Source organism: Oryzias latipes, chromosome 18 (genome assembly GCF_053564925.1).
Source record: "Oryzias latipes strain Hd-rR chromosome 18, Olatipes_Hd-rR_3.1".
NCBI classification, from domain to species: domain Eukaryota; kingdom Metazoa; phylum Chordata; class Actinopteri; order Beloniformes; family Adrianichthyidae; genus Oryzias; species Oryzias latipes.
In genome coordinates this window covers 21988662-22001207 of record NC_136254.1, presented here as the reverse complement: position 1 = coordinate 22001207, position 12546 = coordinate 21988662, and the positions used below count along the sequence as shown (strand labels likewise).

Below are 12546 nucleotides of genomic sequence, written 5' to 3'. Positions count from 1 at the left end.
TAAAAAGTAAAACCTCCAGCAGACAGGAGAACACAATAAGTCAGGAAAAGCAGCAGTTGAGGACCTGTAACACTAAGAAAAACAGCTTTTGTTGTTTTGGTGCTGAAGCCTCTTTCACTTTTCCCTGAATAGAGAAATCAGGTCATGTGCATTACTTCCATTCCATAAAACTCATTAATCCAAAAGAGAAGACTATTTCAGAGAAAGGCACTTTAGTGAAACTTCTTTCTCAGGCAGGATGGAGAGAGCTGCTGGTTAAAGGAGCTCTCACCAAAGTAGTAGACAGGGGAACATAATGAAACTGATCACAACCAAGCCGGTGAAAGAACAGGAAGAGTTTCAAATAAAATGTAATTACTTGATCTGGTGCCAAAACCATTACAGTCATCTGCAGCCTGCAGACATAACGCTAAAAACGATCTCACCTTTTTCACCAACGCTTATTTCTGTCTTTAACTTCACAACTCTTGAGTCAATTAGTGACCCTTTAGGAATGAATCCTGTTTTCTTGACAAACAATCCCTCTTCCCTCTCAGGTCTAGCAGCAAACACTTATCACCACATCTGTTTGCTTCTTCAATGTTTCATCAACAAATATTTAACCATAATGTTTAACCAGCTTGTTTTCTGTCTTTCAAACTAGACATCTCATTTTCAGGTTGATTTCTTTCAGTTTTATGGATATCAAATATATTTTATGACCCACATTGTACATACTTAACCCTGGAATTAGTCTGAAAATAAAGTTAACAGTATAAAAAATATGACTTGTGTTTTACACATCTTTGATTTCTTATCATTGCATTTCCAATTGCGTTTGCACTCCACTGCATTTTGTGTGACACGGACGTCATGCAGCTCTTCCTTTAACCCTCTAACTGCCTGCTCAAACAATACACATCAAGAGCTCATATCTGGTTTCTTAAGTTTATTGGAAGAAACTGAGCAAGAAGCCACATCCTGTTCATCTGCGGTGCTATAACCCCTGAAGTGTTGTCTCCTGTCTCATTCTGTGGCACTCCTCTTCAGAATTGCTGTGCACGGAAGTCTGCAGATTGCGTTTAGTTGGAGCCATGGCGCGGTCTAAAGCAAAAGTTTATCTCTGTTGCGCGCTGATTCTGATCAGCTTTATCTCCGTGATTGTGTGTATAGCTGTGTTTACGAGACCCAGGTGTCCTTTCTCTAAAGCAGCAGTAGCCACAGACTCAGAGATATGCTCGGGAATTGGAAGGTAGGTGCACTCTCGCCCACATGTTTGCATTTGCTTGTGCCGTTTATAACGCAAATCTGTCAGAGTTTGAGTCTCTGGAGCCATTTTCATTAATATTTCTGCATATCACAGAAAAATCACAAGTGTAGCACTAATAATAAGTGACAGTTTGCTCTTGCGTGAATTGTTTCAGGGCCATACTTAAAGAAAAAGGGGGCTCTGCAGTAGATGCTGCTATTGCCGCGCTGCTGTGCACTTTTGTGGCAAATCCGCACAGTGCGGGGATTGGAGGGGGCACCATATTCACAGTGATGGACAGCTCTGGTAGCAGACATTCACATTTGCTCAGTTTTCTTCATTTTCTCTTTTGTCATAATGTTCGACACACATAGAATTGAAGTTATTGTGTTTGACATTTTTAAAGGTGATGTCAGAATCATCAACTCCAGAGAGGCATCGCCTACAAAAGTGAAATCTGACTTGCTGAAGTCCTGTCCTGAGGAGAGCATGACAGGTAGTCTGGCCGAAAAATGCATGTTTTCCTGTAAATGTCCCATCCTGTCTGTTTTTCTTGTTCTCTGTTAGTCAGAATTCTGGAGGGAAAACAAGTCAGAATATTTTTATGCACAATTTTTCTTTCTTTCTCTGAGGCTCTAATCTTCTTCCGTAGAGTTGGATATTGGATATCTGGCAGATATTCGCACTATTCAGTTTTAGGGACTGTCAACAAATTTTTTAAGCGTTTTTCTTCAATAACTTTTGAATTATTGGACCAATTACGCCAAATCACTCTAGAATAGTAAAACTGATTAACCACTACTGGTTAGTTTAGATTAGCTTTTAAGATTTTTTCTATTTTTTTGTGTAAACTTTAGCATTTTTCTTCAATGCCTTTTTAGGTACAGGACCCAATCGGCCCAAATCACTCTAAAATAGTAAAACTGATTAAGTACCATCAGGATCTACCATTTCTATTAGCTTTTAAGTCTCATGAAGATTTTGAGGCTTCTTTTAATTTTAGTTAACCGGTACTTTTAGTGTAAGTTTTCGCGTTTTTCTTCGCTTATTCTTCTGTTCCGGATTCCTTTTTTAGAAATTACAAAAATTAGAAAAAGACTTAAAAGCTAATCTAAACTGCTGTCCCCGATAATATTTAATCAGTTTTACTGTTCTAGAGGTAAAGCTGTAAAAATAAAGTTTTACATTTTTGATGGATTATTGTTTTTTACTCTTAATCTAATAGTGTTTTCACGGAGCTTGCAAATTGTTGACGGTCCCTTGGCACCCATCCCGCTGCTGTTTCTGCATTTACAGCTGTAAGAAAACAATCCTCATTAAAAGGCAGAAAAAAATGATCTTTTTTCTTTCAAAATGCTTTTGTAGTTCTCTCTCTCTGTGTTAATACAAAATCATTCATATATGTGGTGTCACATTAGAACGTTTATCAGAAGACTTATTGAGTCTGGAAGCTCAAATCTGCGAAAATCTTCCTAACTTTACCGAGTCTTGTTGGTAAAGAAGCCCATTAAAGTCCTGCAATCTGATTGGTTGACCCCGCCCCCATTCCATTACCAGTTATAGATCAGTTTTGACACATAAATCTAGCAAGGAATGTATCAAAAGTCCAAGCGCAGTTGTAATGTGCTCGTGATTCACGGCAGCAGTTTTGAGCAGTTGTAATTATCTACAAGCTCGTCCATATTGGAACATTATTACCTTCATAAAATTGATCCCAAATGTAACATTTTTGTTTGTATTGTTTTGCTGGTCTTACATCTTACACTTTTCCCACTTTAGCTATTTATGTCTATAACCAAGAGGATTTTGAATGTGTTGTCTTTTGTTGTTGTTGGTAAAGCAATTTGTTGACAGTCCCTAAATCTAAACACAAAAGTCTACCGACACCTCTAGCTGGCACAATGTGCTTGACTGGCTCTTCTTTCAGCTCGAGTGCCACATTGTTCCCGGAGCGAATGTCTGCTGAATGTCCAATATCCCACTAACTTCACCTCTGTAGAATTCACAGATGTGCAGAAAAAAATGATTGATGTCTTATCATGACACATTTGGCAGTTACAATTTACCCTGACATGGGGTTCGCTACCTTCTACCGAAATACTGGTGCCTACAAACAAAATTCTGGTGTCCAAAGTAAGCTGACCTTTTGACCTCACATAGTGACTGGAGAATCATCTCTTTTCTCCAGAGATCTCCAACCTTCAATACTAAAAGAACCTTTCTGTTCTAAACCCAGGAGACACTGTTTTGAATTCCTGTTATAATTACAAATAAATAAAACAAGAATTATTAACCCAATAATGAACTGACTTATTGCTTTGTTAAATATATTGATTGATTGATTGATTGATTGATTGGATTTATTTAAGTGTCATGCACTAATGTGCCCAGCCCACACGGGCTTATATGACACTGAAAGACAAAATACATAAAGATACATGCCCATCACAAAAATCCAATAACCCCCCTAATCAGAGTCTAACAGAATACAAAGTGTCCATTCTTATTGGCCATGCCTTTGACACAAAATTTGCCAAACACAAAATTTCATTTTCAAAAAGCCAACGTAAGATTTTATCTTCAGATAGGCAAAACAAATGAGGACATTTCTTTTCTATTACCTCATACATACAAAGTCTCTGTTTTTCGTACAAAGGACAATAAAACAAAATAATATATGTTAAACTATGCCATTAAAAAAATATATAAAATTTATTTTTACTTTTGACAAAAGTGCATACAACGTCCTTTTAGACACAAGACTTTGTGCTACATCCTGCTCCAGCGTCATTCCACTCTAATGAAACATTTAAACAATACACGCAAAACAAATTAAAGAAAAGAAACTTTTGGTTGTTTTATATAGTCTACTTATATACTTATATACAATTGTCTTTTTTTCTTGTACTGCTGTCAACCTTAATGTGACTTTATTGGCTTATGATCCAATAGAATTATGTGCAAATATATATGTTCAGTACCTCTCCCTCTAGACAGCAGCTAAATAATGTTGTGTATCATAAACCTATTCGGAAAAAAAAACATAGTTTACAGAAACTTTTTTGATTGAGAGTACAGTCAGCAGCAGTTTAAAAACCTTAACCGGTTTTTTTTACTGTTACAAGAGCATCAGCCTTAAACTTAATAAATCTAATTAAAATGACACTGATACCTAATCACCAGTATTTTTTAGGATGATTAATTTTGTTTTACTTCAGTAAGAGTAAGATATAAAAAGATAAAACAAAGTTTCACACTATAGTATGTTGCTACTTCATACAATACAAACATCTACTCCTATGTTTAAACTAAATTCTGTGCGTTAAAAAAACGAGGGTTAAATATAAAGTAAAGCTAAATCTCAAGCAAAGCAAATCATGTAAATTATTCATACTATTCAAATGTACTCAGACTATTTAGTTTGGTTCTTACATGTTTGTTGACATTTGGTTTCTTTCCATATATAAAACATGTGTATGAAGTGTTATGGTCAATTGTCAGAGGACCTCACCTTATTTTAGACTATAAGAGGTTTCTGAAGTGAATTGAGGAAATGTGTCATGAGCTAAAAATAATCTTTGTCCGTATTTCCATTTATTTAGATGTGAAATGGATTGGAGTTCCAGGAGAAATTCGTGGATATGAAGCGGCTCACAAGCTGTATGGAAAGTTGCCCTGGGCAGATCTCTTTCAGCCCGCCATCAAGCTGGCAAGAGAGGGAATTCCCATCTCTGATTTCCTCCATTCACACATTGAGAATATCCCAAATTCAAATGAGACCCAGTCTTTACGGTATTGATAAAAGAATAGCAAGATGTGAAAAAAAATGTGAAAACAGCATTGTAAATTGATCTTTTCTGCTTTGAAGAAAATTATTTACAGACAACAACAATAACTTTCTTAAAGCTGGAGACTTTGTCAAGTTTGAGAAACTGGCCGACACTCTGGAGATGATTGCAAACCAAGGACCAGATGTCTTCTATACTGGAAAAATAGCAGAAGATTTAGTCCAGGATGTGAAGGCAGCAGGTACCGTTAGACAGTTTTCAGAGATTTATGCAGCCATTAATGGGTTTGCCTTTGCTTTTGCTGAGCCGACAGCATTTGTTTCATGGGCTTTGCTCAGGAGGAACACTTGAGCTGCAGGACCTGGCATCATACAAGGCTACCTTGACTGACGCATGGAATGTGTCTATGGGGGAGTATCGGATGTACTTCCCCCCACCGCCTGCAGCAGGAAGCCTCCTCACCCTCATCCTCAACATCATGAGAGGTTCCCAGTGGCAGAGCTGCCGTTTCTCAGACGTGGAGCAAAATTATGAAGCTTCGTTTAAGGAATAGCCTCAACTGATGAGTGTTTTCAAGTATTTATACTTCTTTGTGTGTGTGTGTTTGTTTGTAGGATTCCCGTTAAATCCAGACAGTCTGACTGGGAAAGAAAAGACACTGTTTTATCATCGTTACATTGAATCTTTCAAGTTTGCAAATGGACTCAAGAAATACATTCGAGATCCAAGGTTCACCTCAGAAAAGGTAAGTTCTGCTAAACTCTTCTAAAGTATTTTGTTATCAGCCACATGATTTTAGTGAAATTTGTTTATTTTTAAAAAAGAAAAGGCGATATTATCATAGAATTTTAACAATTTCAGTTTCCATGACTTTCTTGTGGCTATAAATATTTTTCTGCTCTATCTACAGCACATTTCTTTCACATAGATGCATTCTTTGAGACATTTTATTTCATATTAAAATTTATTATTGAGCCTAATTGTCAGTTTCTTTGTAGACTCACACACTTTAATTTACTTTCTGTGGTCTAAGTGTTTCTGTTGATGTTCCAGAAGCAACCTTATTTTTGTAATGGAAGGCAACACGGTTGCTCTCTAAAGCTGGAGAACTTAAATGGGAAGCCGGCTGAGTGATCTATAGATGCCAGTAACCTTTGCCTGACAGCATGGGTCTCTTATTTGATGGACCAGTAAATGGGTTTTGAAACGAATTCTAAAAGTTGTTTGCAGAGGATTTACAGTCTGGCAGTTGTGTTTTACAATACATGTGTTTTTGCTCTGTAACTTCCTTGTCTTGCTTAGTTTGTTGGGTTATTGTTTTTTGGCCCAATCCATATAAAAACTGCTAAAAACTGCTTGGAATAGAACAGTGTTAGGTAGGGGGGGTTGATGAAGGACCCAAAATTCAGAGACAAGGAGGAAGGTGGTTCCAAGTATATATAATGTTTTAACACTCAAACAAAAAGCACTGAGCAGGGTGAACCAAAAAAAAAAAAAAACCCCTGTCAGACAAACCAGGAGGACAGAGAATGGACAAGCACAGAGGAAGGCAGAGACAAGACTTATATACAAACAGGACTGACGAGACACAGGTGAAAACGATCAGGAGAGATTGGGACCAGGGAAGTAAAACTCAAAAAAAAAAGACAAGCAGGAAATTTTCAAAATAAAAAAGGAAGCAGAACTCTAATCATGATCGAAACAAAACAGGAAAAAAACTAAAGCAAAAAAGAACCCTAATCATAACAGAGGAGCATTCTGTAGGAGCCGACTAACGTATCCTCTTTATTTGTTGTTTTTATTTTAACCTTTTTTTAAGGTTGTGACCCAGAATATTTCAGTCTGATGATTGTAATTCGTGCCATGTTGCCCCTCACAGTGTCTGCTATATTGGTGTGCTTTACTGCGTGCCTTGCAACAAGTTTTAAACATGTCTGTATCATGTGATCTTCCAAGTGGTGTCCCATTTCATTCTTGGCAGACCTGTGTTACAGTGATGAAAAACCACATAGCATAATGGCAAACGTGAACTTCTTTGCCCCATTTGCACATTTCTACCACAAGTTAGACACGCCTGGATTCTTTATGATTCTGGCCATTTTATTTACCTGCACTGTTTTCTGGACTCTAATTTATATATATATTGCTATATTGCTGTATAATGTATTTCAAAGGTGTTTCAGGGATTTACTGATGGAGAAGGTGTACATTTGGTGTAAGCTAGGCGGTTTCTGACAGAATAGTTGGAAGGAAAAGGCGGCTGTGACGACTAAAGAGAGTAAACCTGCTAGTTTTATTGGTTACTTTAACCTTTAAAGTGTTTCAAAATAACATTTAACATTTTTACAATATTTACCGTAGAATTCTCACGGTACAATGCTCTAAAGATTTCTTTAAGCATCTCTTCATCATTTCTTCAAAATGTTTTACTTAAACATTTTGAGTGAAATGTGCATTTTTATTTTAAATTGTAACTGAATCATTATCTTACTCAATTTAAAATAATTTCAATAGTTGAATTAACTGTCTTGGATAAGATACACTTATCAGCCAGTCAGATTTTCATAAACATCACTCTGCAGAAACAGCCCTGCTGAAAATATCCAGTGACATTGTGATGTCTCCTGATTCTGGCAAATATACTGTTCTAGTTTTACTAGATCTTTCACCAGCTTTTGACAGATTTTCCCCTTAATTATCTGTTCAGAGTTTAAGTGTCACGGCTATAGCCACATAATGTCCAAGTTAGCAAGCTTAATGTGCGGTGTTCCTCAGGGCTTTGTTCTGGGTCATGTTCTGTTTCTGATACGTATGAGCCCCCTGGGGAAGATCATCCAGGAGTCCAGCGATGTCTCCTACCACTTCTCTAATGATGATTTCCAGCTATATTGCGTTTTAATCCTTGCGCTATCTTAGATGACCCCACCTTTATCCACCTTTATCCACCTTTGTCATGGTAGGGAGAACACGTCAATGTAAGGGTGGGGTCATCTAAGATAGCACAAGGGTTAATTATGATTGTGCCGTTTTTAACCAAACAAAAAAAAAGTTTGTTGTTTTATAAGACATAGTTTCTGCAGAGCTGCAGTATTTCATTAAAAATTTGCCTCGGAGTTGTGGGGAACTGAGCAACCCCGCCCCCCTTACCATCACTGATAACTGAGCTATCTATTTACAAACAGTGCAAAACATTTTACTTCTACAATCTATCGTTCCAGATGAATTTAGCTGGGGATTGATACACTTGTTGAATTACACACAAACACAACAAAAATGACAAGCAATATTGGAGCCATCCAGCCGTGCAGTTTTCTAGCTTGGACGAAGAAAAAGAAAAGGTTCATGAATCTGTTTGTCTACAAGTGGATGCATCAGAATGGACCGGCGCGCAGAGTTGTGGCCCGCCTAGTGTATTTTCTACGTCACAAATACGATCTTTCTTCTTTTCATCTGCTTCCGATTCACAACAGTTTGAACAAAGAAATACTCAGAAATGCAATTTTAATCGAAATTTTCTTTATAAATGTCTTCCATCATCAGAAAAACCATCACCAAAAACATGATTTCATTGGAGTGGGTCTTTAAATATTCCTGTTTGTTTCTATATTTCTCACAGAGGGCGAAGGAATTCACAGAAGAAAGCTTTGCCAACTACATACGAAGCTTTATAACAGATGACAAGACGCATGAGCTCCAGTTTTACAACGTTACCCCACACCTGGACAGCACTGGCACCACGCATGTGTCGGTGCTACATGAAGACGGATCTGCCGTTGCTGTCACCAGCACCATAAACTACATGTCGGTGACCCAAAAGATCTGCTTCACAATTGAGAGCTCAATATTTTATCCCCTAAAGGTTCAGAGCACTGTCTAGTGGGTCTAGATGACCCAACTCCCAACGTTAACCCTTGTGCTATCCTAGGCATGTTAACATTAGGAGTTGGGTCTTCTAGACCCGTGTTTTTCAACCTTTTTTAAGCCACGGCACACTTTAACATTGGGAGTTGGGTCATCTAGACCCACTAGACTAGACATTGCTGTGAACCTTTTAACTTCAATGATTTGTGATCTTCACTGGTGTCCATGGATTATATGAAATCTTTCCACCTTTATCCACCTTTGTCATGGTAGGAAGAACACGTCAATGTAAGGGTGGGGTCATCTGAGATAGCACAAGGGTTACATGACCAGCATTTTGTAAGAACAAAAAAAACAATACCAATGAATGACAGATGAAAAAAAATGAATAGTTGTGTTTGTACGAGAATGAAAAGATTGAAGAGGTTCAAAAGATTATGTAAACAACACTAAACAAAACTATTTTATAACAGCACGGTTAGTGAAAAATTACTTAATGTTGACCCCCTTTTTTGTTTTTTCTTCTCAAAGTTTTGGGTCCAGGGTTGTGTCTCCAAGAACAGGCATCATCCTGAATAATGAGCTGAGAGACTTTTGCGGGAGAGCAGACAGCATCTTACCTGGTAATCTGACCAGCATCACTTCATTTTCATCTTAGCTTCTATAAGAAAAACTAGAATGCAGTTATTTTAAATACTTGATTGTACTAACACAGCTTTGTTTTTTGATTATCTCACTGTCCAACTGAAAAAGAGCAGGACGGAAAGAAGCAACTTTTTAACATTTCAACTCTTCTTATAACTGACCTTGTAACATATAATTGCAACTAGAAGTTCTGTTGACAGGGGAGCGTCCCCCCTCATCCATGTCCCCCGTTGTGCTGAAGTCTAAATCAAGGACACTTACGATTGGAGGATCTGGTGGGGGCAGGATTACGACTGCAATGGCATCGGTATGTGTCTATAGAGGTCACGCTTGATGCAGAAAAGATTTTTAACTTACAATTCTAATAACAAAACTGTCTTTATATCTATATTTTTTTAGATGTTGATCATCAGATTTAAATCAAAACAACCGTTTTTTTAGATAAGGAAAACCAATGTTTTTGTTTTCAAGGCTCTCATTAACCACCTATGGTTAGGAAAAAGTCTTAAGGACGCCATTTATACTTCTATTGCTGTTGTGGACTCTGAAAATGCAGTGGATTTTGAACGTGACTTTGACAAGGTAAAAAGCATTTATTGTTAAAACAACGTTACGCCTTTGCTCCATCTGAATTATTTTCTTCTTTTTGCTCCTCAGGATGTGATTGAGGGTCTTAAAGCACTGGGACACAACCATACAACGCTCCGAAAATTTTACAACAGTGTTAACGCTGTGGAGAAAAAGGACGGCTGCATCTTTGCTGTGTCTGATTTCAGAAAAAAGGGAAAGCCAGATGGTTACTGAGCTCACATGTGATGAATGTCATTGTTAGGAATGATTAGAAACAGAATAGTTAGACACTCCCTTTTGCATTTTATTAAACTAACTTTTACCTTTTATTCCATTAATGGCTTAACCTCGATTTACTATGTATTATCTCAAAATTATATTACACTCCAGACAGAGCACAACCAAGACTATTGTCTCGCAACATTCCTTTAACATCCTCCCTTTTTCATCTTTGTGTGTTCTGGTGTATGCGTTCTGGCAAATGTCTGCAAGAGATCTGACACTTTAGGTGCTCTGACCTTCGAGCATCTAGCCTGCAACAGTCTGTGGGTGTGTTTTTCACACCATGATCCATCGAATGAGGTTTTGAATATGCAAATGCAAGGTATATATGCCAGGCCTTTTGCTGAACCTCTTTGTTCGGACTTTGAATGCATCTTGTTCATCTGTCGGTAACCCTGCGTACAAATCTGTGCTGTTTTGTGCGGAGTAAATCTTCACTGAAGCTAAGTAACTGTCTCTGAGTCTTATTCATTATTTCTGTGTGTTGGAAACTGAAAAGGGAAACGAACCAACCTAATAATATTTTTATTAATACAGTCCTTTCTAGAAAATCCAGTTTCCTCACAGTCATTAAAAGACTTTTGGAGATGTGAAAACAAAGAAACAGCAGCTGAATGTGTATATATATATGTGAAAGAAGCAGTGCAAAAGGGTTCCACCAACTGAACTTACACTGATAATGTTTTATACAACCTTTTTTTAAATAAGTTTTGACCTTATACAGTGAAGCAATTCCTCTATATCATTTTCATTTCAATCATTTTTCATCTATGCATTTTTTTCTTTCATGAAAATTGTTGTTTATATGTTTGTTGTACATTATTGAACATTTTTACAATTGAAAAGGAGCAGAGTTGAAGAATATAATTCTTCGAATTATCTGCTCCTTTTTAAACATTGCATCATTTTACACTTCTCACCCAATCACCTATGCTCAAGTGTCAACATACGGTTCAAATAAACATAGTAAAAACATTCCATTCATTTAGTACATACAATCCAAACATTCCATTCATTAAGTACATAGAATCCAAACATTCCATTCATTAAGTACATAGAATCCAAACATTCCATTCATTTAGTACATACAATCCAAATATTCCATTCAATTGTCAAGTTTACATCCGTTTAAATTGAATATTTTGACGACCTTTTAACTAATTCTCCTGGGAATTCCACATTTTTCCCCCTGCTATAGGCAAACACTTTTGCTTTAGTGTTGTTTGAGCAAACTGTTGTTTGAAATGAAATCTTCTTCTATGATTTTCATCTCCTGTAGTTAAAATAAAAAGCTTTTGCAAGTCTTCTGGTATTTCTCTGTTTCTAGCTTTAAACATAACTAATAAGGTCTGCAAAGTTTGACTAAATCTGACTTCATGAAAGGTTCATTGATATGATCTCTAAAGTCAGCTTTGTGAATAATTTGAATGGCTCTCTCTTTTGTAATAAAATGAAGGGCATTGTATTAGTTTCCCCACACTATATGTAAAATAAGGTAAAACCAAAGAGCAATGTAACATGTGAATAATATGACATGGTCAAATAAATGTGGATTTGTTCGAAACATAAAGACTCTTGGCTACTTTATTTTCTACATAAAATATATGAGATTTCAATGTTAATTTGTCGTCCAACATGACCCTAAACATTTTAATTCAGACACCAGTTCCACATTTATGTTGTCAATGGACAAAATCACTTTTGTTTTGTAATTATTTACACAATCCCATAAACTTTGTTTTTGTTTGATTCAAAGATAATTTACTGTAATCAAACCACATTGTTTCAATTTCAATTTTATTTGTATAGCCCAAAATCACAACAACAGTCGTCTCGATGGGCTTCGAAGTAAAACATGAAATCAAAAGGATCACGAATACAAAGAGTTCAATAGAAAAATACTAAAATGAACTAACAAACTGACTAAGCTATACTGGCATCCCTGCCCTTAGACCCCCCTTCGCGGTAAGGAAAAACTCCCAAAAAAACGGATTTCGGAAAAAACGAAGAAACCTCAGGGGTGACCACATGAAGGAGGGATCCTCCCCCAGGACGGACAGGTGATTTACCAGAACTCTTAGAGAAGAATAAACTTATCTAAATCTACAACTACATATATAAAAGTCCAGCAGACGAGCTTCATCCAGCCGTGGTTGTGGGGACAGTCAAAGG

The 12546-nt window shown here is 36.9% G+C and overlaps 1 protein-coding gene across 2 annotated transcripts; it reads left to right on the top strand.

Moving 5' to 3' along the window:
* Positions 1-870: 870 nt before the first annotated feature.
* On the top strand, positions 871-10476 carry LOC101161114 (glutathione hydrolase 5 proenzyme). 2 transcript variants are annotated; one of them, XM_004084588.5, is made up of 12 exons: positions 871-1231; positions 1404-1534; positions 1635-1724; positions 4831-5020; positions 5097-5257; positions 5355-5501; positions 5631-5761; positions 8633-8817; positions 9409-9500; positions 9723-9829; positions 9994-10104; positions 10180-10476. In XM_004084588.5, exons 1-12 carry the CDS (start codon positions 1074-1076, stop codon positions 10324-10326), a joined length of 1650 nt encoding a protein of 549 aa, XP_004084636.1. In that variant the 5' UTR covers positions 871-1073; the 3' UTR covers positions 10327-10476. The 2 variants fall into 2 exon arrangements, with proteins under 2 accessions (XP_004084636.1, XP_011491165.1); XM_011492863.4 differs by having other exon boundaries at positions 965-1231; positions 1611-1724.
* The last annotated feature ends 2070 nt before the right edge of the window (positions 10477-12546 follow it).